At 26.4% G+C, this 27,880-nt stretch overlaps 1 protein-coding gene across 1 annotated transcript; it reads left to right on the plus strand.

The window, feature by feature from the left end:
* Window positions 1–424: 424 nt before the first annotated feature.
* On the plus strand, window positions 425–27,880 carry LOC114128263 (progestin and adipoQ receptor family member 3-like). The gene is made up of 7 exons (XM_027992739.2): window positions 425–1,043; window positions 19,085–19,248; window positions 20,305–20,461; window positions 21,918–22,070; window positions 22,201–22,389; window positions 23,905–23,995; window positions 27,540–27,880. Exons 1-7 carry the CDS (start codon window positions 927–929, stop codon window positions 27,677–27,679), a joined length of 1,011 nt encoding a protein of 336 aa, XP_027848540.2. The 5' UTR covers window positions 425–926; the 3' UTR covers window positions 27,680–27,880.

Below are 27,880 nucleotides of genomic sequence, written 5' to 3' on the forward strand. Positions count from 1 at the left end.
ACGAACGTTCCACCACTTTGACGGGCAAGACGTCGACGTCGACGTATTTACAATATTATTATTATACACGCGTTATTATTGAAGTAGGTACACGTCGTTATATACGTACACGGTACGATGTATAACTATATAGTATACACGTACACAATAATAATAATATTAAATTATTATTATTGTTCCAAGTCCGCTCGCGATTGATACACACCGCGACGGTGCAGTGCTGGTGGTGGTGGTGGCGATGGAGGTGGAGGTAGAGGTGGTCGGCGACGGTGGCGTGATTTTTTACTATATCGGTACCGCCGGTGGTACCGGTTTTCTCGGTCGCTGTTTTAATAATAATAATAATAGTAATAATAACACGGTATACGCGCCACTACCGCAACACTGAGCGCACACGATGATGATAATAATAACAATATAATATATTATAACACGGCCGGGACAGTCTTAACAGGTGTCCGTCGCTGAGCAGTCGCATTCAAATCGGATTCGCGTAAGACGACGACGACGTGGACTACGATCGCGCGCGCAAACAAAACACTTTTTAATATCGTATACGACATCGTATTGCTGTGGTCCGACTGCAGCAGACGATACGATCGATACAACGATAATATACAATATCAATATTAATAGAAATTGATATACATTGTTTGCGCCGCGCGTAATATCGCAAGTCGATCGTGTACGCCGAACCTATCGTCGTGTGAGCGTGGACACCGTTGCGTAGTGACCGGAAAATTGTTGAAACGCGGGTATCGTTGTTGTCGGGTTTCTACACGGCCGATTTTCCAAGTCGCGAGTGCGCTGACCGCGCAGCCCCCCGAGCGAAATCGCGTCGTGCGCCCCCCCTGCAGTACGAGCCACCCTCGTGGTACACACCGTAATTGTATTATAGTTTGAAGTCGTTCCAGAAGACCGTAATCATGATCGATTCCGCTTCGGCAGACTGTTGCGTTTTCGCCAAAGAGTCTCTGTCCGTAGACGGGTACATGGGGTCATCGCCGTCCGTAGTGCACCAGAGGACCAACAGCCACTTAAAGGTCAGTATACATAGGCTATTGCAGTAGGTACCTGTTCCTGCAGTTCAGTTTTTAAGCGAATGATAATAGAGATGTTTACATCGTCATGATACTATTTCGTGTGCCAGGGGCACATCGAAGGGGGTGAACTTCGGAGCGATTTCTTTCAACGAGTTACGTTACTCTATGGATATGATAAATAGTTGTTGAAAATTGAATGTGGTCATTTCTATAGCAACGGTATATTGGCACTTGATATTTTTCTGGTTTTGGATTCTACAACATTGCAGATTGACTTTTGTACTACAACAGATGCTATCGGCTGGTCGAATTTGCCGTTGTTATTATCAGAGAGTGCAATATTTGACCTTTAGATAAAGCTATTTTAAATGTTTGTACTTACATATAAATTTAAAAAATAAATTTTATAATGGTTAGCAATGAATTAATAATTTTTAATATATTCAATCTTACATGTCGAAAACTAAAAATAAAAATAATTTCTACTCCTCTTAACAAGTCAATATAATTATATATAAACTATTAAATTAAATAGGTATTAAAAGATGAACTCACGCTAAGAAATAATTATAAATGTTTTAAAAATTGAACCTTTTTTTTTTACAATTTTCAATTTATCAAATTTGCTACATGTGTATAAAAGCAGTTTTTTAGATTCTGAACGGAGTGAAGAATGTATTGATTTTACAATGATGTATGTTTTTTTTTGTTTTTTTTTTGTTTTTTTTTTTTTTTTTTGTTTTTTTTTTTGTGTCTGTGTACAGCATAACTAGTCGAAATAATGCTCCAATTTCAAACTATGGGGGTGGTTTCCGATGTAAAAGTGAATATCCTTGGTGCATTATAGAGGTAAAAAGTTAACATTTTCCAATAGTTTTCAAAAAAATCGAGAAAAACAAAAAAAAATGACTGAAAAACGGCAATTTTTACGCAAAACCAGTTTTCGACCAAATCGATTTTTTTTTATTGTTGTAATTCAAAAACTAATCACTGAAAATACTTGAAATTTTTACCAAATGTTAATGTCAGTAGTATCTGTATATAGTTAAATTTTCAAAAAATTTTGACTTTTTTTGAGTTATTTATAGATCACTGAAATTTTCGTTTTTTTTGAGAAATTTTTTTTTAAGTGTCGATAAAAAATTTTGGGATGACCAAAAAGTTTTGAAAATTTAATACAAGGTTCCTTATGAGATGTTTTTAATGTAGATAAAAAAAATTAAAAATCGTTAGTCACAATTTTTTTTTATAAGCGTTTTTAGTTCAAATTTTTACGAAATCTGTCGAAAACGCGAAAATTTGCAAGTAATTTTGAAGTTGAAAAATCATGAAATTTTTTTCTTTTATAACTAAGTTTTGAAAATTTGGTACAAGGTTCTCCATACATTTTTCTTCAAATATCTGTAAAAAAAACTCTACCGGATTCAGACAAAAAATTTTTATGAGTGTTTGAAATTTAAATTTTTACAAAAACCGCGTTAAATAACAGTTTAGCCTCAAACGATTTTTGATATTTGTTATTATTCAAAAAGTATAAGTCGTAGATACTTGAAAATTTTACCAGTTATTAAGATTCGCGTTTTCTTTACGTGATTTAAATTTCAAAATATTTTGACTTTTTTTGAGCTATTTATAGACAACTGAAATTTTCAATTTTTCTGAAAAAATATTTTTGAAGTGTCGATAAAATTTTTTTGGCCCTATCAAAATACTTGAAAATTTAATACAAAGTTCCTCATAAGTTATTCTTATAGTGATTAAAAAATTATAAGAATACATAGGCACAATTTTTTTTATTAGCATTTGAAGTTCAAATTTTGACGAAAATTCGTCAAAATTATGAATATTTGCGAAATATTTGAAGTTGAAAAATCATAAAATTTTTTGTGTTTATAACTAAGGATTAAAAATACAACACTAAGTTTTCCATAAGTTTACCTTCAAGTATCTATAGAGAAAACTCGAAGCATCATTATAGGAAAAATTTTAAGTGCGTTTGAATTTTAAATTTTAACGAAATAGCGTAACGATAACGATTTATCCTCAAACGATTTTAAATATTTGTTATTATTCAAAAAGTATAAGTCGTAGATACTTGAAAATTTTACCAGTTATTAAGATTCGCGTTTTCTTTACGTGATTTAATTTTCAAAATATTTTTTAATATAAGCTGGTTTTTTTAAACCACCTTTTTCACCAACCACTGAAAATTATATCCTAGGCTGACAAATCATCTTCGTTCAGAATCGTTTTTCGTATACAATGATAACTATCATTGGATTCAAATTTAACACCCCTATAATATATAATAATGATCCATACGGCACCTAATGTACAGCAGAGCGGTACTCACTTGCCCACTTTTTTAAACTTAAACCTCTTTTTTATTTTTAAAACTTTGAATAAGGCACCATCAAAGAAATTATCGGAATCAAAATTAATTAGAATTGGCACCAGTCTGGCATCTGCATAATATGTAGATATGCAAAGTATATAGGTTAGGTGAACATGGATTTAAAATTTAAATTAGATCGTCGTTAAAACCTACCAACTTAACCTTAAAAAAACATCGACAGGTTATATACTCGTATACTTAATAGTTATCTAAATAAAAAGTATTAAAACATGTGAATGATTTCGTTTTAAGTATCGAGCAGCAGGTAACTTAAACGCTAGGTATGAGAGCGCAGACGCTCGATATAATTATATAATATATACATTATACCTATATACACATATTATACATTAACCATTTGTTAACTATTTATTATTTTTTAGACCATGCCACAACTGCTATTTTGAAAACGATAGGTGTTATACCTACGAGTACCTATGTACTATAATATATAAGATGGTTGGTAATATTTAATATTTTCTGAAAGAAAAATTATATTTTTTGTTGTATCTGAAAAATAAACAGTAAAATTTTACTCGCACTAAACTTAAATACTTTATAAAATGCTTTTCCTAGATTTCAAATCCTTATTTCTTTTAGAAATTACGAAAAATATAATATAGCCATAAAAGAATAAAACATTACTGTAGGTACCTATTTATTATTTGCTGATTTCTAGGAATATACTAAATATTTTAGAAACATACAAATGTTGAGCAACGATTTTTGAAATTATTTTTTATACCTATAGCTAACTTACTACACATCTGCAGGAAGTAAATATATATGTCGTTTCTACTTTCTGTATTATTTGTCGACTATATTATTCGCGTGTTGAAAGTAAAACTTAATAATATACGATTGAAATCTAGGTATTTCACGTGACATTATACACGCAATTGAAAATAAGAAACAATAAACATATATATTTGGTCTCGTTATTATTATATATTATAATTTATTTGCAAATACCGTGTATAAATTACATAAATCTAGTGACAAACAACTCAATCCCAATATAAGAGCAAGCTATAATTATGATTGGTTTTTAAATTTTTATCGTAAATTCATTTGGTTATTTCATAAACAGACAAACAGTTTTATTTTTGGTCTAAAAAAAAAACTATTCCTTTTTTTAGCTGCTGTATCTTTTTTATTAATTAAACTAAAATTAGAAATATATCTATTATAATATAATTTTTTGTTAAAGAAAAAAAAACTTCGTCACTGTTTGTTTTTTTTTTAAATTTTTTTTATTGTTTTTGTAAATGTGTATAGTATTAATTATTGGAAGTATTTTTTTTTTTTACTTAGAATTTTATAGCGTATAAAATAATATCATTTTTACAATAAATTGAAAATCAAACAACAATGTCTATCACTAACATGTGGTAGGTATATAAAATGAATCATGTTTTGTAATTTTTAATTTCAGAAGTTCAAAATATCGATCTATTAGTTTAACAAATAATTTTACAATGGTTCAAAGTAAGTGTTGTGGAAGTCTAATAAAGTTGCGTTGTAAAATAGTTTATAAATCCGTTTAATATAACTATTTTGACGAAATACATACTATATATCAAGGAAGATTTACTTAACATAACCTATATAAACTATAAAGTGACTAAATACGTACATTTTTGGGCTTAAACGTTTACTTTCATCATGTATAGAAGTACTTTTTACACGTTCTTTCTGCACATCGTATGCACAAAACCCTCAGGCTCAATATTCATCTGCGAGGTCGAATATATATGTATATAATATACATACATATATACACACAACTCACAAGTACATACATACCTATACACTTATATAATATTGATTGGACACGGTGTATGCGTCCTCGGGAATTGTAATACTCTCGAATATTATATTATATTTATCAGACAACGACGAGCATACCTATAACATGCATTATTATTAAACTAATATAAATACGCCTACCTATGTACAAAATATTATGAATGATTACAGTGTGGCACTGGAGTAGACAAATAATAACATATTTATGTTATACGAAATACGAATTAATATAATATGCACTGCGTGAAGGCCGATTTCATTCTAATTGTTATTGGGGCATTGAGGTAAATTATTATATTAGACTCGGAATTTAAGAAGAAAGGTTAAATAAAAAAATAAATCGATAGCTCAATATCTAGCATGAGTAAATTTAACAAATTGTCCATGGTCTTGTGGGGAGGGGTCGAAAATTCAAAACCTTCTAACATTACACCAAATATGCTCTGTAAACAGTGCATTTATGCCTATTGCCTATATATATATATATTTATAATTATAAATTGCATTATTTTTACGTAAATAATATATAAATTATTATTGTGTAAACTGCATTTAACGACATATTTATGTATATGAAATAAAATTAATGCAATTAACATAATCCTGCAGTTCTCGTGTGTTCGTACACAAAATAAATAGTATTTGTTCACTATTAGGTATGTATATATAGTATACATAATATTGTTATATTACTATATGTTAATATGGGCGTTTTATAAACGTTCTGATGTATAAAATAATCGAAACTGATTAAACAAACGCCGTTATATTCGTAGGAATCCAGTAGGATTATATCAATGTGCCACCATAATTATATACCTATATTAAGCATCAATTTTTACACATGTGATACATATTTTTAATTTACCTGTTTATTTATAACAAGTACACGTTTTTAACATACTTTAACATGTTTTATAATAATAATTATAATTATTTAGTACGATACGAAAAATACTTGTACTTCTATTTTATGATTACGATATATATATAGGCGTAGGAATACGAGTGCTAAGCATACCTATGGCCTATATATATATATATATTTACCTTAATACCTGTATATTGCCTCTATAGTATGTGTCAGTTGCTTTGAAAATGTCGAATGGATGGTAATGTTGCAAATTGTTTCACAAATGTAACAATAATAATTGTTTTTAAACTACACGTGCCATAATTATTATTACATCATTCGATTTATGTTTTTTTTTCTCCTTTATAAAATCTATTAATGCCCAAGGGTTATATTTTGACACATATTTATTATTTCAAAGATTTGTCTTGAATTGTGTTCTTTTCTCCTCCCCTAACTCAACCTAGTTCGCTCCGATGATTAATATTATGTCATTGAGAAATGAAACAGGTCGAATGAGAAATATTAGTGAATGCCCTATTAAAAATAAGAGACGAAAAAGTATGTTTATTGCAGTTAATCATGAGTATGAATTATACGAATTCCCGGTAGAATCAAAGGAGAATACTATGATCTAAGAATTTCGTACGTATATAAATTATATAGTATATATAGATATGTAAATATTATGACTATAAATTAATAATCTGTATCAAATCTACACCATTGGATACTGGTCATTATACAGCTGTACTATTACTATGTGTATTATAAATAATAATATATGTTTACTGATGCAATGTGATAAATAATAATACACTTATAATAGGTCTAGGTTATAAGTACGAGAGGTTTGTTACAGTCGATACCTAAATACTTAATCGATATGTGAAGTACATAAGAAGATATAACATATTTCGCGTACAAACACATTTAAAGATCGCGGAGTCAATATATACCATTTTGATGATTTTGAGGCCTTGATCTTGTAATCCTTGAAATTCCCCTGTTGTGAAATATTTCAAAAAAAAAAAAATAAATAAATAAATAAAATAATAATTGCCAACAGTCAAGTACGATATTGATGTTTTCTGAAAAAAATAATATATTAATTAACAAAATATTTATTTAATTTCAAATTTATTAAATTATATTATATGGATTCTAATAGATATCCATTTTTTTTTTTTGTAATATCGTAAATTAATAACGTATATTATATTTTCAAACCCATTCAACATTAATTTGAGTCCATCAATTTCATATTCAATTTTTACACACGATTTATTGATATTATTTTAATTCAATAGCACATATTATGAATATATGATTATTATAGTAGGTACATATGTTACGTTATTTTTGGATGGCAAATATGGAAATAGAAGATGATTGATTACGACCTTCTTCTTTTGAAATACCTATATTTTAGTACATTTTTAAAGGCTAGGAGACTAGAAAAATTAGTGGCATCAATGTTAGTGAACATTTTCAGTCTATTATATTTATTATACATACAACATAAATATATAAGTAGAGTCAGCAAAGGTATATTATCTTATATATATATATGTTGTATGTATATTTATAATACATAGGTAAATAGTATACCATTGCGACAGTCGTTGGAAATAATACATAGTTCGGATATAGGTACAATAATAATAATAATACACTGCACATGACTCGTTGCGTTTATATCAATATATGTATATTATTGTATATACTTAACAACAGATTGTCTCATGCACGGTATGTAACAATAGTATTGTACATTAAAAGTACACCCATATCTTTATTATAAACTGCATTGACTATGAGTATTATGTACTGAAAGCGTTGAAAATCACGTATGGTTGACATTATATTAGATCTTGTTCGGTGTACGCACTTAATATAGTTGCTTTCTAAACGAGGTATGATTCTCATTTGTGCGGATTTCCACCACAGTTATTATAACTTATGTTAGCCATACTGTATATTATATACAGAGGACATTGTGACACCCTCACATTCTATTCAAATAATATGTAGTGAAGTTCATATATATTTTTTTGATAGATATCCGAACACGTTTTTAATGAAGTTCGACTTTATTATGTACCCATTTGTGCACTTGGAGCTAGCTGCAGACTGCTGCATTAGACTGTTTTGGTCACTAAATCAAAATTAAACTATTACATTTAATGTGCGTTGCAGTTAAAATTTAACGTCTTATATGTTCTCAAAAAATACTATACTTATAAATAATTCACGTACCCGTACGTTCGAATATGCCAAACGATAACCTCTACGCGGCAACGATAATTGGATAATACACTTATAACTTATAAGGACGATTACAAATATTATAAATGACATACAAATGTATACAATTATTATACAAAAATAAACTTCGCATATTATTATCTGTAATTATAATTTTCATACTTTGTTGCTATCTAAACGTTTTGTGGTAAAATAACCTATTGCAGTTATATAATGTTATTGAATAGACAGTTACATCAATAAATACAATTTTGTTAATGTATTTGAATATTTCGATAGGTTTTATGGGTTTGATTGTAAGTAGAATTTTATAATATCGGTAACTATAAATTCCCGATGAAAAAATGAAAATATACTGTTCGGTTACAAAAACAAAATAACAGCTTACAGTTGTATGCAGAGTAGAAGGATCGGATGTTCAGATGTGTAATTTGAGTTTTTTTTTCAAGCAAGGGCGACGAAACCCCTAAAAATCCATTGGCTGATATTGTGTATCTCCCAAGTTTAAATCATAATGGTGTAGTGTGGTCTATAAAAAATTGTAAAGCGATTAGGTAACATTGTTATTGATATAATATATACACGATGTTTATAATTTTATCTATTGTGATTTTTTATATAACTGCACAAGTCTGCAGCTTTTAAAATGTATCAAGGAAGTATAGCTCGTATTGGTGACTTTCAATATATTTATTTCGTTTATGGTTTGTTTAATAAATTACTGATTTGTTTATAGTTTGCAATGTTTTCAGAAATACACTTCGAACACACAATGAGCGTTTGACAGAACACGCATGTCTATATTATATACATATGATTTATCAAGAAAGTTCTATTATTTTTTTCTTTAATTACGCGTATAGTTATTTAAAATATGATTTTTGGAAACCATAAAGGTACCTAAATATATTAACTTTAAGGCTATATTTTTAAATTCATTAGATATTTTTGTACTGCTTATTAATTAACAATAAAAAAGAGATTTATTATTAAAAAAAAAATAAAATTGTATCACCAAATGACTTTACTTTATAAAAATTTGAAAAACATGGTCTGAGTATATTTAAGAATTTTAAATAGCAAAATTTGAATAAATTCATAATCAAATTAAAAAATGAGGATGAGCATGTTTGTTGAATCACCCTGTATGTTATACATATTTTATGTATGCGGTTATAGGCTTATTGAAAATAATAGATTAAATATGTATATATACTATACCTATACATAAAATATAATGTACACACGCGCTAAAGAATTGTCCGATAACCACCGATTTATTATTCTAAATCGAAATAGGCATGCCTATTGTTATTATTATAATAAAAAAAGATAAACAGGACTTCAGCGTTCCGGTATTTTAGAAATGTTTTGTCTGTTTTGAGGTAATAAAATACGAATATAGTGTTCAAAGAATGCGGGGATATTGTATAATTTTCAAATTAATTACAAATAATCTGGAACACAAACATGTACATATTTGATATCAACAAGTATTATAACAATAATATTACTATTAAATTAAACAACGTTGTTCATTTGTCTTACAAAACTGCATAAATCGTTTTCATTTCGGGAACAGACGATCGTTGAACCGAAACTTAACACATGTATCAATTATTATAAATTGGTGCATATATTTACATGACTGATTTTAAAGACTTTGGCGCCACAAAGATAGACGTATATCATTCGCGATCGAGCTATAAGATGTATTAAATTATAATTACTGCGAGCGAATACGAATAATTAATAATATTATAATTTAACTAGTTTACTGTGCACTTTGTTGCCCGTACAAAATGTATCTATGTTAAATTTGGTTGTCTAATGCTAACATTTAGCGCAACGCGTGTGGTATGTGGATAAATAATATTTTTAGTTTTTTGACGTTTTCCTTGATTATATTTCCGACATAATATTATTAGCTTAACATAGCTCTCTCGCCCGGCGTTTCCCTTGAATATTTTTTTGATAGTTTGAAAACAGCATTTTTTTTAAATATATTTTTGCTCGGGTAGTCGACACTAGTCGTTGTCAGATAAAATAGTTTTTTTTTTAAATTTTCTTCAAAGTTTCTATCGATTTTCTAATATTTTTTTGTTAACTATATTTTTCGTTTTAATGGATAAGTCTTACTGACTGTTATCGGGGACATATAGATGTATAAATTGTTTTCTGAGCTTACACGTGAGAAAGAGCATAGCAGTTATTCTCGTGCACTTCGTTGCCCGCATTAAAATTACGCCTCTTCGTTTTCAAACTTTGTTCTTTATTCGTTATTTAAACTCGTCTATTACAGATGACACGGCTTTACTTGTATACTACTTTTATTACTACAATGTAATATGTTATAATAATATAACATAAAATAATTATTTATATAAATTTATAAACTCATAGAAAATATCCACTAAAATCTGAGTAGAAAAATATTTTAACGTTTCATTTTTAAATATCGTCCGAAGGTAATGTTTAAACAGGATGGCGATTACTTGTTTCGCAACGTAATTTAAACGGGTTTTTAATATTTTGTTATGGACAAAAGACTGAACAGTAAGGTATACAATATAATATACCTAAAACATGTTCATTTTTTTTTTTAATTTAAATATATATGATATCTATCTTAAAATTTATATTATATAATATAATAACTAATAACTTACTTTATTATTAACCTTCTTATTAGTAATAAGTAAATGGGATAACTGATGACGAATGTTATTAGTGTAATCGGGTCAGGTGGGGAAAGGGAAATTCGTATAATGATTACTGCGCCTTTAATGTGGAACGATGATTAAAAAACTTAAAACCCTAATAATTTTGTTCGTATAAAAATAAATAAAAATGTTGTAATTCTTACTTTAATTCATTTCTTCACCGTTCGACTTTTCGAGCGTGTAGTTTTTAATTACGCAATATTAATAATTATAAATTCAATAAGTCTGCAACACTGTACATTGTTTGAATTTATTTGATATTATAATTTATAGGTTTAGCATTTATTTTTTAATTTATAATTTCTTGTATTCAATGTACAACGCTATAGAAGTATATATACTTACAACGAATAGACCTGTTGACGTAAAAAATATTACAATTTTACTAATGAATAAGATCGCCAAGGAAGTTCCTTGATATAGAGTTACCTACTAGAGTTGAATTATAATTACAGACGCATCATTATGATGAATATCGTGTAAACAACTACTAAATATTCCAGTATTATCTACCATACTTTCGACTTGATATAGTCTTTCCGGAGTATTTACAGTAGCAGGAAGTGTTCTGGAGGTCAATTTTATAATCTTGTATTGCATACCTACGTATAAAACATCATTTAAATATTTGAAGTGTTATTTGGTGAAAAAAGTGCACATCAATAAATGATATTTTGTAGTTCACAATTCAATACCTAATATACATCGTAGATTGTAAATTTGAATAATACGTTGTTGAATAATTTAACATAAATAAGTTTTAAATATAAAAGTATTTGATTTATGACTTATACTTGTGATTAGAACCGGAGCTTTACTATAGCATATATAAATCGAATTAGCGAGAAAAAATTAATTAACATATCAACCTACACTTGCAATTATAGGTATATTATTATTTCCTATAATATTAACACATTTACATAATATCTAAAACACAAGATTATGTGGTAATCATTATTATTGTATGTTGTATTGAAAGTGTTAAACGTTTCTTAATAAAAATAAATACGATTTACCAAGAATTAATAAAATGGTAATATTTGATATTTAAAACTATTGTCGTAATGCCCTACATTATTTATTAAAAAAACCAAAGAAAAAAAATATACTTATAAACTCAATACAATTAATAATAATATTATTAAATTAAATTTAAGAGGATGTTACACCCGTATATTATAATGTCTATTCATTTTAAAAATATAAAATATAGCAAATTTGCGTTAAATAGAACCGATTTTGTGTCGTTTGCTTTAATATTAGAGTGAATCGATGTTTATTATCAAAATTAAGAGTAATAAAGACATTCATCTGTTCGTTCAAAATCTAAAATATCTATGCTTGGTTTTTTTGATAATTTAATTTTTAAGCTAGATATAAGTATTTTTAACTTGTAATATTTACAACATTTATATTATATTGTTTAAAAATTATGATATCGAGTAAAGTCAACACTTAGGTATAGATAATGTTCTTATTTTTAATTTTTATAAGAGGACAATTTACTCTAATATTAAAGCTAACAACATAAAATCGGTTTTACTAGACGCAAATTTGCTATGTTGTAAGTAAGACGATGACAACTCTTGCGGATTGCGGGTATAGTGTCCTATTAAGGTCATCGCAATGATAATTAAAGTTATAATAGTGTAAGTATAGGTAAAAAAAGTCTATGCGTCACATTTCATCATAATCGATTGATTTTAAAATCATAATTTCATTATATTTTTAATTGTATTATTTGGAAAAAAACTAAAATACTCGATATAAATTATGTACGGAACAAGTAACAACAATATTCCATGTAAATGTAGTGGTGAAGGTTTAATTTTAATTTATTACTTTTTTTCCTATTTTTAGTAAAAAAAAAAACAATTCTAATAATAGAATGGTGTATTTAATTTTGAATATTTTTAAATATAGTATCATTAAAATCACGAACGGATATATGATATTATAATCATATTATATATTAAATCATTTACTATAATTATTTTTTCTATTAATTTGTAAGTACTTATCACTTTCATTTGAATGATATGTCTATTATATTACTCTATTACCTTAAAAATACTATGTGTATTTTGGAACAAGGTTCTATGTATATATACAATGTACATATAAACATATACAGTACCTTGTTCTAAAATATTTCATAAGCTATTCAGTACTCAACGTCTGAAAAAATAATCCTGCATATAGCTTTCAATGTCGATCGTGTATTGAATACATATTGGAAAATTTCGAATGCAAACTCGGGGTTTTGCGTAATACCGGTCTCCAGTACGTGACGCTCGTCAAAACAAACATCTAAATATTAACAAACCGAAATTTAAAATAAAAATTAATGATGACAACGAAAATAAAACACTGAGTTGAAAGATTTGTAATCCTATAACACTAATTAGTAATAATACTCACAACGACAACGTGGCGGTGTCTGACTATATATAAACGAGTCGTTTATCTAATGATTTTTGTTAATAATTGTCCAAAGTCGGATATTGTAGTTTGATACTGCTTTAGCTAAGTTAATGGTTAATTTCAAGTTCATATGCCATATAAATAAACATATTTATTAGTAATGCTTACCATCATAGGATAAATTTTGAATTTAGACGGTTTGAATTTTTCAGGACATGCATTATGCAGATAGCTGCACTGTCAAATTTGAAGCATTAATTTGTGCTTTGTGGCAGTAGCGGATCTACAGGGGGATATGGGGGATAGACCCCCCCCCAGTGGCCTGGAAATTAAATCTTGTTCTGTAAATTTAGTAGAATAAAGCTTATATGTACCTATACATGTTATGTACGAAAATATTTTATATCCCCCTCTATGAGAATATTCTAGATCCACCACTGCTTTGTGGTCTATAGGACAAGTCACATTTTTCCAATATGAAGTGCTAACAGTTAATTGGTTAATAAATTGATAGAACATAATATTCTTTATTGTAAACTGATTTAAGTATAAATCAATCTCTACAATATTATACTTATATTTATTATTTACCTATAAATGTATTATGAACAATTTACTATGGAAAATAATGAAGTAATGATTGTGCTATTTTGAAGAAATGTAGAAATTGTATTTGTGTATAATTATAATTCTAGAGATTGGGTTATTAAATACGATACTTTCTATGCATGCCTAATAGAACTAGCAATCAATAATTTCTATTGCAGCTTCAATTTTACGAAATTGCACCGATGTCGTTAAAAATATATATATAGTTTTAATTTGTCTGCATCCATTTATAATTCATAATTTAACAGTATTAAATATATAGTTATTTAACTTTTACACAGCAGCTGATTTTTCAGCGTAACTCTGCAGATCAGTCGTGTTTTGTACGAGATAAAAATATATTTTAATTTTTCCCGAAATACTCTTAATTAATTAATGACAAATATATAGAGACAAAAAAATAAAAAAAAACAACACAAAAGGTAAAGTTAACACTATAGGTAGCTTTTCCGCTCAAGTCTTTTATGTAAATAATTTTGTAGTATATAATATGTTCTTATTAAAAATTTATTTATAAATATTTATTATATAAAAAATAGAAAAATAATTAGATAGTACGACTGTTGCATTGAATTGGAAGGTCAATCGTTGTGTATATATAAAATTAAAAATATCCAAATTTATGGTTTTCCGCGTATACTTCACGTTTCCTATATGTATAAAAAAACAAACGAAGACGATAGAATTTTTTTTCGTAGTTTTGAATACGCTTTCCGTCTGCTTATCTAAACATTGTAAACACTAATTGTAGTATGCGTATTGCGTATATTATGATATATTTTATAGTGCGCATCGCCGCATAGACATAACAAACGCGCGTCAATAATAACATTACACGTGAACGCCAACAGAAAGATGTTATTTAGAGATGATTTCGCAATAGTTATTGCAGTAGATATTTAATACCTACTTAGATAGACAGTGATAAAAAAAAAAAAAATCGCAGACACTATTAGGTATTCGTTTCAGTCGAGAATTCTCTCGACGACTACGTATCATATATTATTGTGATAAGTCATAACGATATCATATAATATTATGTACGCCTTTTCCCGGTTCTCTGCCTTGGGTTAGGCTACGACACACTACACCGAGCCGAAGACGAATAAATCAATATGTGGTGATAATTATTATTTTATTATTACACGACTTTGGGTTGTTTTTATTACGGAATTTTGAACAAACTGCGTGACGCCAGTTGTATATTAAAAAGTGAACAAAATAACGAATTCACAAAATTTTTTTTTTTAACTTTTAGTTTTACTATTACAGCTCAACGACTATATAAAACATCATAACTAGATAAAAAATTTGCAAAATTATATCTGAATTTTGATACCTACAATAAGTTACTATAAATAACATATAAATTACAGGTGATTCGGCGAGAGAGCACTCTTTGTGTGGTACTAACTATAATGAATAAAACATTTTTTTTTTGTTATGTATAAGAAATCAAAGAATATATTAATATTATTATTTATTATGCTTAATTGTTTTTGTTTAAATCGCATATGCCAATCAAAAAGCTACCTATATATTTCACATTTAAGCAGATGTACAATAAAATAAATAGGTACCTATAATGTAAGGGAAATAAATTCTTTAAAAGATCATCCACCTTCCTCGACCATTAAAACGCTCTTTATCACGTAAAAACACTGCATAGTACACTTCATATAATATTAAAGTAAGTATACTTACTTACCTTTACATAGAATTTATTTTTTCAAAAATGAATAGATTTTTTTTAAATAATATTAAATGTTCACCTGTTGAATTTATTATACTTGCGATGTAATTTTTTTCACAATGTTTACTAGTTTACTGTTCGGTGTTCCATTACATAGCTATATAACTACAAATAATAATTACTATATGTTAGTTACTCAGTCGAGAACTATGGGTATTTCTCACGTACTGCGCAACATATAATAATGTTACGTAAACTATAAATTATTATACGTCTCCCCTTTTGTGTTGTAGTAATTTTCTGTTGAAAATGTTCACTCTTGTCTCCTATAATAGGATATATAATATGATATTTCAATCGATATTCAAACAGTATACCTAATATTCTGTTGTAACTGTATTTGTAGCACTTTTATTTAAAATAATTATTATATATATACACGCTTGTGTAGATAAAGTATTTAATGTATAACATTTTTTATATCGGTAAAATCAATTTAAAAGTAAAACCTAAGCAATCGTAGAAACAATATGGCCGTCCGTCCGTCAATTTAGAAAAATTCTTCCACTGGCAACGACACGCATATCGTCTGGTACTCAGGTCTCTTGTCTCGGGTGGTATATACTCATATAATAGTAGCTGTTGGTAATTTAAAGGCCACCGTGGGCTGATTTAGTGTGCAAATCACGTTTTAAGATCGAGCTAGATTATGATTAAAAATATATTTATTGGTAAATATATATGTGGTATATTTGAACTGTATCGGGCTTATACAGCTCACTCAAATAAAAAAATTTACCTAGACCGAGTCAGAATATTTAAATAAAAACGGGCTGTTAAAAAAAAAAAAAAAAAAAAAAATAATAATATGACCAGATAGGGTTGAAAATGTTAAGTCCGTGCAAACTTCTCACAGGTAGGTGTACGACAATAGGTATTGCCAATAGGTGCAGCTTATCAGACGTATAAATATGAAGTTTTCGCGCATCGTAATGTAGTTGGGCATATTCGCTAAAAATGCAATTAACGAGCATGCGTGATACTATGCGTACGACCTTATGCCGGACGACGTAGTTACAATACGATATATTATAACAATAACAACATTAGGTGAACATATTATTATATATTATACACACGGAAATGACCGGTGAATTTTAAATACCTTGTGCCATTTCGACGTGCTCGCGCCATACAAATAAGCAGTGTACGAATAATGCGAAACACAAACACTGCTGTACTGCTATATGGTCTTCGACTGTGACGATTGTAAGATTATCACTCTTGTCAAGTTCAAGCGTTATTAAACATATATATTTTTCTTAACTATTATCGCCAGAGTGCTAAAAACTCACACTAGATAATGATTTCCTTGTTTGCTAATTTGGTGATCAGCAAGACGCCTCTTCGAAATGTCCATGATGATACATGTAAAACTGTATGTGCATAGATCTCAATTTATTTTGAATTATGTGGTCCTTAATATTATACATACTTGAAAATCACAAAATTCAGAAGTATAATTAATACAAATGATGAAAGGGAAGTAAGCGTGCAATTGGGTGATTGTAACTTTCACTCGAATACTTCCAATTCAATTTTGGTTATAGGTACCTATATCCGAAAAATGTTGGTAAAAAAATGAATCAACGTTAAAAATGTACCTACTGATTTTAAAAACAAACGATACCGCGGGCTAGATGCGAAGGAACGCTAGTATTGTTTTCAGACATCTTAAATTAATACTATGAAATAAACTTTGGTTCATTTATACAAAAAACATATCTTAAATGATAGAATATTAAAATTTTAAATTGTAACCAATAATATTTTAAGAAATCATATTAACTATTAAGTATCTAACATTTTTAACATATTATTAGAAGTTGTATCAAAAGTTTGTTTCACCAATAAATTATTTATACATATATATTTAATTTAATATATATAAAGGCATTATTCTACATATTTAAACCAAAGAAAAATTCTACTTCCAATTTTGTTACTCTTTTAAAATAATTTCAGCAATAATCGCTTTTTTTTTGAACTCAAAACAGATATTTTATACGCAAAATAATATTATGACATTGGCACATTGCACCTATATAATATAAACCTATATCTGTATAGCTATTGTCTGTCTTTTATGTACTTTATATTAAATTATAATTGAATTTCAAAGTCATATAAAAAAATTGTTCTTCATATTATGAGCAAACATTTTGTACGTTACAGTGTTATTGTATTGTAGTTATCTTATTTATTTTTTATCAATCGCTCATATGAAAAGTATAAACATTAATATTATTGTTCTTTTTTTTTTTTTAAATTTAAAAAAAGTTCATCGATGTAATGTTATTTAGATAATCTCATATTATAATGCTTATATGGTTTAACTATTATAATATGAGTATGACAATGATATTATATAATATAGTATCTCTAAAATAAACTTTTTAGGTTTATTTTTTTAATAGATAACTAAAATTTATCACAATGAAACAATAAGTTTAAAAAAAATGTATAAAAAGTATAATAGTTTTTGATACAGTAAGTGTCTTACTTTTTGAGTTATCAGATACAGACTAAATTAATTTCAATTATGGAGACAAAAAAGTTTTTACATCAATTATAAATTACAATTATATTATTAAACATAAACTGTGAGATAAAATATTTGATTTGATGATCTATAGAGGTATATCTAAACCTACTAATAAAAAATTACCTCCGCATAACTTAAATACGTATTTTATATTATTAAATCGAATTGTAAGCTAAAACATCTATAATATTTTATTGAATATTACTACAATCAATGAAATTTACAGTGTTCACGTTTGAAATATATTAAAATCTAACTATTGGCATATTAAAATTTTCAATTGGTTATTCACATACCTAGATATTTTACTGTTATTTTTTATTTTACTTAATTTAAACTACTTAGAAATTGTATACATACAAACTTATTACACATAATATTAGATATATAATATTAACAATTTATTATTTAAGATAAAAACTAATTAAAATTTATAAAACTACCATTATATTAAGTATGATAGTGAAAAAAAATCTTTGATTCATTTATTAACTGTATAGTGTAGGCGTATTGTGGATTGTCAATACCTAATGTGCCCATAAATGTTTAAGATTTATTATATTAACTATCCACCTTTAAACGATTATACGAGTTAATATGCAAATATATAATATTTTTTATAAAAATACTGCAATACTTATATTATGTACTTTTTTCAGGATCATAAAGAATTCCTAAAGAAATCAAAAGATTCGTTGTTGTCGAGGAGTCCAAAGGAATTATCGTTACTGCAATTCCATGAAGTTGAACCGCATTTACAATCCAATCCATACATTACATCCGGCTATAGAGCAAGTTTATCGACTAAAATGTGCATAGAAAGGTATGATAATAAAATATTCATTATAATATATATTCCATATCAGTAATAAATGATGACTTCCAGATAATATAAATTATATAAACGTATTGTATTGCGTGCAATAAAATTGCAATAAACATATATAGTTAGTTTAAAGATTTTTCTACAACGTCATTTGATCGAATTACCTTGTAATTTATTAAGTATTATAAAAACTTAATTAAATTTATGAAAAAACTAAGGTTTTCGAATGGTTTAACTAAATTGTTGCATTTTAAATAATTTTATTATAAAGTTTTTAAATTTGATTTAAACCATAAGCCTGTTGAAATTTTCTTATAAAATTCACACAAAAAATTAACAATACTATTTATGTTTATTATTTCATAGTATAGAGTATAAATACTATAAACTATAGGTATTTTAAAAGAATCATATTTCTTTACAACTTTGTTAACTTTATTTAAACTAAATAGAAGCTTACTACAGTAAAATAAAATAATTTAAAAAATATTTCTATCATTGGATAGGTTAGGTTCTTGGAATTTAAGGACTTAAAAACTTATGAATTCAATAGACGTTTAGTTCAAATAACTTAATGATTACGAAAAAAATACTGATGCAATTTATCAACTTTTTTCAACAAAAATAATTTAACGTATGATTTATTAATAATTATTATTAAACAATATGTATATATTAGATTAGAATATAATTTAACCTTCAATTTAATTTTTGACGATGTGCAGATCATTGAAATTGTCAATAAAAAATGTCAATGACCTTCCTTCGTAAACTTGTGTCTTTTTTAATGAAGATGCTTCTCCAAGCTACGAATTGTTAATTTAGTTGTAATCATAAAATTGCAAAAAAACGATTAACTTAACTGTAATAGAAAAAACATAGTCATCCATATTAAAATAAAACACATAGTTATAAAAATATAATATAGTAAAGTATCAACGTGCACACAAGGATAAATTTGAAAATGCACAATCTATTTATTAATTTATATTTCATTATTAACATTGATAATTTAAAAATGACTAATTGGTAGTTTTTACCTTTTTGTTGTAGCGCTTTTTGGCTGACCAATGAAACCATAAATATTTGGTCACATGTGTTTGGTTGGATGTTGTTTTTCGGTTTAACAATTTATGACTTGTTTTTATTGAATATTCACGCTTCACCGTTTGATAAGCTTGTTGTGGGTCTACTACTTGGATGTTTTCAGGTATTTATAATCAGAGTAAAGTATTATTTGAATGAAACGTTATCCAAATAATTATTCGAATTTAACTTATTCGAGTGAATTTTATATAATTGTTATTATTTAATAAAATCCAACATAATTTTTTGAATAAAATATTATTTAGTACTTGCTATACCTGAATATTTCCCATGATCCTACTATTTCAGACTACCTATAAATATTTTGGATAATCTCGACTACTATCTATTGATTATTGGTCCTAGAAAATAAAGGTATGTTTTCGACTTAAATTGTCTGAGCGATCGCATCTATGTATCGAGTAAGTGATGCACATTGCACATGACCTTGAAGCGTAGAAGAAATAATTGGTTTTTACCTTTTTACCAACCCGAGGTGGTTTTGATTCTTTTTGATTCAAATCTAGCAATCTATATAGGGATGTTTTCGAAATATATTAAATTTGATTTTTCTTAAAATAATAATTGTTGTTAGTATATAAAATTATTATAATATTTTATTTTATTATATTCAAGTGAAATTGGTACTAAACGTTTTGTTATCTCGAATACTCTCCTAGAATGCCTTAAATTTGATTCGTTAGTCATCTACTTATTTCATTATTATTGCCAAGTAAACAAAAAGTAATTAAAATATTAAGGATAGTATTGGACGGTTTTCGAGATAATGAAATTTCAAGTATTTATCAATCATTTTTTGAATAATTTTCAGATATTTTAGTGAATTAAATATATTATATTACCTATAAAAATAGTTTTTAGACATTTTAATTCTGATAATAAAATTGTACAAAATGTATTTGAATATACGCATATATTTAAATAAATATTTAATCTGTATCCAACTCTTATCATAAACAAACATCTAATATATTTTCTTATATTTATTTATGATTATACTTAGCATAATATAAGGTTTGATCATTGAATTGATTGAAATTTTTAAAAATTTTTTAAAATATTTAATACACGATGCAAATACCAACGATTTTAAATCTCAACTTAATTATTTCATTATATAGGTACTATACGTTATACTCGTTATAGACTATACCAATACGGCTTGGACTTATATATGTTAAATGTTAATAGTTAATACTAGCAATATATTCTTATAAATTAAAATATAAAACAAAATTATACATCTATTTTACACACAGATGATACACTTGGAGTGTCTTGCACAGCACCATATTTTATTGGACAGACTGTGTTATAAGTTATAATAGTATAATACACTATAATAGTTTAATCCCTATAATTCACGACTTATAATTTACTATTTTATTTTTTTATGTAACAAATTATTTTTAAATCTCTTTTAAAGCCGTATGTACTCGTATAATTGAATTTAGTTATCTTTGATTTTAAAGAACATACCTATATTTTTATCATCGTTTGTACCACAAGCTTTTCATTTAAACATAAATTACTCATGTAATTTTTTATTGTAATTTTAGATTAGCATGGCATCATCGACTATGTACCACACGTTTTCATGCAAATCCGAGAAGCATTTCAACTGTTTTTTATCATTTGACTTGTTCGGCATAGCATTAAGCTTGTTGGGTATCTACTTATCAGGAATTTATTACGCTTTTTGGTGTCATCCAGTAAGTGAATATTTTAATTTCAGTATGTATACTATAAGCATTTAATGTCCTATAATAGTAGTATAATATTTTAGTGAATTATTTACATGCATTTATTAAAACCTAACGTGGTGTATTATGTATTTTTCAGGTACATCGAATGTTTTACTTGTCTACTGTATTCTTTATATTTGTATCTGTCATGGCATTGCAAATACCAAAATTGAAAGCAAGTGATAATTTGAAAATGATCTCATTTGTGTGTTGGGCAGCATACGGAGTGATACCGACGTGTCACTGGGTTGCCATCATGGGTGGATGGGAAAATCCAATAGTGGCCGTAAGTCTTACTATAATAATATTATACTGTCAATAATAATAATAATAATAATTCAAAATTAAATAATTATGTAAAGAATGCTAATAAAAATAGATGTTCAGGGCGATGTTTTTTTAAAACTGACTATAATATATTAATTATTTATATAAATAAATATTGTATTATTTAAATTTTTTTTAAAAATAAAATTACTAAAAGTATGCTAATATTACTTATTTATTTTGAAAATATCTAAGTAACATTAGGTATGTATAGAAGGTAATGTTTTTTTACATATTGTAAAATTACAATGTTGCTACAAATGAAATGAACAAATAATTGTGTCATACCTAGATAAGGTCTTAACGAATTCTATTAGATTTTATTTATTATTGTTAAAACATAGTACGAGTATGTCAAACACAATTGTCCATACAGAAATATAATTAATGATATAAATAATTCATGAAAAAAATATTGAAACTCTAATTAATAATGCATTAATGTATATAGAAAAAAATGTAGAACACGTATGGTGTTCAAAACACCTATGTAAAAAATTTGAATAAATTTAAATTCTAATCCTAAAAAATATTAAAACGCGTATTATAACCAAGTTAAAAATTCTATTCTACATTTTCATTACAGTTTAGAGAATTATTTAACTATTAAATTAATAAATATATTTATTATAACTATTAATATTAAAATACTTAGCTAACTAGGTACCTTTAATAAAAAAATACACTTCCTCAATATCATAGTTTAAAACTTGATTTATAAACATATGTATATAAATAAATATAAAGTTGTACTAAAAATTTTAACTTACAAAAAAACAATAATCATACGTCCTTCACATTGTAAATAAACATTTGATAAAAATCTCGATTATAAACATACCGATGTACTATTTAATATTTATAATATTACTTATGAACACTGAATGCGAATTAGCTAAAGAACTAGTAAAATCGGGACTAGTTTTCGAAATTTATTTAGATAATGAAATTAAATATTCAAGCTTGTAAACTATTATTGTTCCAACAAATAGGTAGACACCTAATTATTAATTTCTAATGTGTTTTTAAATATGTTTTAAATGAGTAGTTATAATGTTAACTATTAAAAAACAAATACGCACATTTTAAATTATAAATTAAAGTTCGCGAAAATAGCCGATAAAATAAATTTTGTTTGAAAATTTTGAAAATAACATAAATTACCCAAAAATATAATATTTAATTAAAAAATTGAATTAATAATTAGTTAATTAGTTAATATGTGTACTTATTAAAGCTTTCCAAATAGTTTCATATTATATTATAAATATAAATAATCTAGAGTGAAATTGTAATTATTCAAATATTATATTTTATTATAAATTATTAACTATTTATAAGTAATTTTTAACATTATATTATGTGCATGCAGTAAGATTAAATTACGGACCATTCGTTTGTTAATATAAATTTATAAATAATAATTTGATTTTTTTTTAAAGATGACTTATCTTGTTTATATTTAATTTTTCAGAAATTGTTATCAAGAATTTTAAATATGTATCTAATTTCCGGATTAGCGTTTCTAATTTACGTTACTAGAACGCCAGAACGATTTTTCAAAGGTAAATATTTTAGTACCTATTTGCTTACAATATTAGTAAAGTCAATTAAAACTGTAACGAATGAACTAAGTACACGTAAACAATAGCCAAGAACATTTGTCGAAAATTAATAATAAATAAAAATATTATTAACATTCAAGCTCAGCATATTCGAGTTGGGTCCCAAATAATAGGGTTTTATCGCAGGTATTACATTAGTTGAGTTCGGGATTTGATAAGAAACGAAAAAGCATCTCAAGTAAATATACAATACAAAACGAATAATATTAAAAATTCTAACATTGATGGACACTTCATTTTTCTAAATTCTCATAACTCGCAATTACCTATTTTAGTAATGACTTTTTTTATATTTTCCTATATAAAATATGATACCTAGTGCCAAATTATTATCTGAGAAAACATAATACATATACCATTAAAATTAATACTGCTGTAAGTCTAATGCGATGTATATAATATAATATTATATATATAATATATATGACATGAAAATCACAAATTTTTCGTAAAGATATTGAAAGATAACTTTGCAAGAGTTATGGATAGAAAATAATATATAAAAAAGTGGGTACCGATCTGCTGTACATTAGGTGCCGTGTGGATCACTATTAGGAGTGTTAAATTATAATAGATATAATTGTGTACAAAAAATGATTCTGAACGAAGATGATTTGTCAGCCTAGGATATAATTTTCAGTGGTTGGTGAAAATGTGGTTTATGATTTAATCGCCTAAATACACCAACATTTAAGTTCTTTATAATTATTGTAAGCTTAAGTTATAGAAAATCTTATATTAAATTTTCAACTCTTAGCTACTTATACAAAAACTTTTGTGAATTATACCTACAAAATAATTTGCAAATATTCATGATTTTGACGAATTTTTGTCAATATTTAAACTACAATTAATGTTAATAAAAAAAAATTGTGCCTATGTATTCTTATAATATTTTTATTATTATAAGAATAACTTATGAGGAACTTTGTATTAATTTTTCAAGTATTTTGCCTCCATCAAAAAAATTTTATTAACACTTTATAAAAAAATTCTTAGAAAAATTGAAAATTTCAATTGTCTATAAATAGCTCAAAAAAGTCAAAATATTTTGAAAATCAAATCATGTAAAGAAAATGCTAATCTTAATAACTGGTGAAATTTTCAGGTATCTACGATTTATTCTTTTTGAATATTAACAAATATTTATAATCGTTTGAGGATAAATCGTTGTCGTTTCGCTATTTAGTGAAATTTAAAATTCTAACGCACTTAAAATTTTTCCTATAATGATGCTTCGAGTTTTTTCTATAGCTACTTGAAGGAAAATTTATGAAAAACTTAGTGTTGTAATTTCTATCCTTAATTATAAACACAAATAATTTTATGATTTTTCAACTACAAAATTACTTGCAAATTTTCGTGATTATGTCATATTTCGTAAAAATTCGAACTATAAACGTTTATATAAAAAAAAATTGTGCCTATGTATTCTTATAATATTTTTATTACTATAAGAATAACTTATGAGGAACTTTGTATTAATTTTCCAAGTATTTTGCCTCCGTCAAAAAATTTTATTGACACTTTAAAAAAAAATTCTTAGAAAAATTGAAAATTTCAATTGTCTATAAATAGCTCAAAAAAAGTCAAAATATTTTGTAATCATGTAAAGAAAATGCTAATCTTAATAACTGGTGAAATTTTCAGGTATCTACGATTTATTCTTTTTGAATATTAACAAATATTTATAATCGTTTGAGGATAAATCGTTGTTGTTTCGCTATTTAGTGAAATTTAAAATTCTAACGCACTTAAAATTTTTCCTATAATGATTCTTCGAGTTTTTTCTATAGCTACTTGAAGGAAAATTTATGAAAAACAGTGTTGTAATTTCAATCCTTAATTATAAACACAAATAATTTTATGATTTTTCAACTACAAAATTACTTGCAAATTTTCGTGATTATGTCATATTTCGTAAAAATTCGAACTATAAACGTTTATATGAAAAAAAATTGTGACTAATGGTTTTTGATTTTTTTTAACTACAATAAAAATAACTCATAAAGAATCTTGTATTCAATTTTAAAGTTTTTTTGGCCATCCGAAATATTTATATCGACACTTCAAAAAAAAATTCTCAGAAAAATCGGAAATTTCTGAGGTCGATTAATAATTCAAAAAAAGTCAAAATATTATGAAAATTTAGCCATGTATTAATAACAGTAATATAAATATATGGTAAGAATGTCAAGTATTTATAGTGATTAGTTTTTGAGTTACAACCATATAAAAAATCGATTTAATCGAAAACTGGTTTTGCGTAAAAATTCCCGTTTTTTCGTCACTTTTTTTTGTTTTTCTCGATTTTTTTGAATACTGTTGGAAAATGTTTACTTTTGACCTCTATAATGCACCAAGGATATTCACTTTGCTATCGGAGACCACCCCCAAAGTTTGAAATTGAAGCATTATTTCGACTAGTTATGCTGTACACAGACACACAAAAAAAAAAAAAACAAAAAAAAACACACATCATTGTAAAATCAATACATTCATCACTTCGTTCAGAATCTAAAATGTCATTACAGTGCAGTATTCACCAAAATAAAATTAAGGACCCAATTAGTGTAGTACCTGTAAAAATTCTGGACTCAACTACATAGCGCATTACCAATTTTTAATTCGGGACCCAACTTGGATGCAGTCATCAAAATAATATTTTTTTTTTATTCAATATTTATTCTAAATAAATATTTGTTTAATTCTTCGATATACTTTCTTTAGTTTCTAGTGAATATATATACTATTCAATTTTCATTTACAATTTAGATTAGATTTACTATTTAGTATGATAATAAATAACTCGTACGAGTTCTTACCTTAAATATAGTTAACATATTATCACCATCTATGTTCAATTTACGATCTGCAGAGAAATGTCGGACGATAATATCCGTGAAGTTGGATCCCCCGTCTTGGTCTGATTGTTCCAAAAAGTGTGCCAGTATTTGCGAATCAATTGCAAATTGGTTTTCATTGAATTCGCAAATAAGTCATTAAAATATAATAAGGTAGCAAGCTGTTGACGATACGGTTTAAAACTCTTCTACTGTCTGTAATTATTGTGTCACCGTTGAATAAATACATAATACATATACATCAGCAGTTTAGTGTTTTCAACAAAAAGCGGATTCTATCTTTGGACAATCACAAACAACTGATTTTAATCGTGTTTGAGGGGTCTGTATATCGGAAATTTAACGAAGCCAAAAAAAAAATTCTGGCTAAATTCTGATTGGTGAAATATTCGTTATCGCGTTTCAATACGAAAACCTGAACTATAAACAAAACAGTTAAACAATAACAATATTATTTCATAAAATATTTTATACGTCTTCTGCGATAATCAGGTGTAATATTATTAAGGCGCATTCTTATTATGCAAACCCTATACCTTATAGGTTGAACTTGGTTGATTTTATTTTTAATTGTTAACAATAAAATAAATGATTTATATGACTTTTTTTTTTTTTTTTAGGTAAATTAGATTACATAGGATCATCACACCAGTGGTGGCATTTTCTGGTCGTGATAGCGTTGTATTACTGGCATAATACTGGCATTTTGTATATCGAGTACAGAATGAACCACGGATGTGCCAACGACTTACGACTATAACATTGATTTGCTCAAAGTGTACACTCTTATTTTATAATTAAATTATTTTTAATATTAAGTATATCATATAGTCTGTTTGTTATTTTACGATTCGTCGACGATTTTCTGTAAAATATTTCTTATACTATATAAAATTAAAATTCTTATATGTACATAAAAAATTATTTTAGTATAATAAAATGGAATCGATTGAATACACAA

Source organism: Aphis gossypii, chromosome 2 (genome assembly GCF_020184175.1).
Source record: "Aphis gossypii isolate Hap1 chromosome 2, ASM2018417v2, whole genome shotgun sequence".
Lineage (NCBI taxonomy): Eukaryota > Metazoa > Arthropoda > Insecta > Hemiptera > Aphididae > Aphis > Aphis gossypii.

Bases quoted from the DNA above. Each gene is read 5' to 3' on its own strand.
- LOC114128263 (XM_027992739.2), top strand. From the start codon at position 927: ATGATCGATTCCGCTTCGGCAGACTGTTGCGTTTTCGCCAAAGAGTCT. The intron at 19,249-20,304 runs GTATGATAATAA...TTTTTGTTGTAG, and splicing joins ACTAAAATGTGCATAGAAAG to CGCTTTTTGGCTGACCAATG. The intron at 20,462-21,917 runs GTATTTATAATC...TTGTAATTTTAG, and splicing joins TACTACTTGGATGTTTTCAG to ATTAGCATGGCATCATCGAC.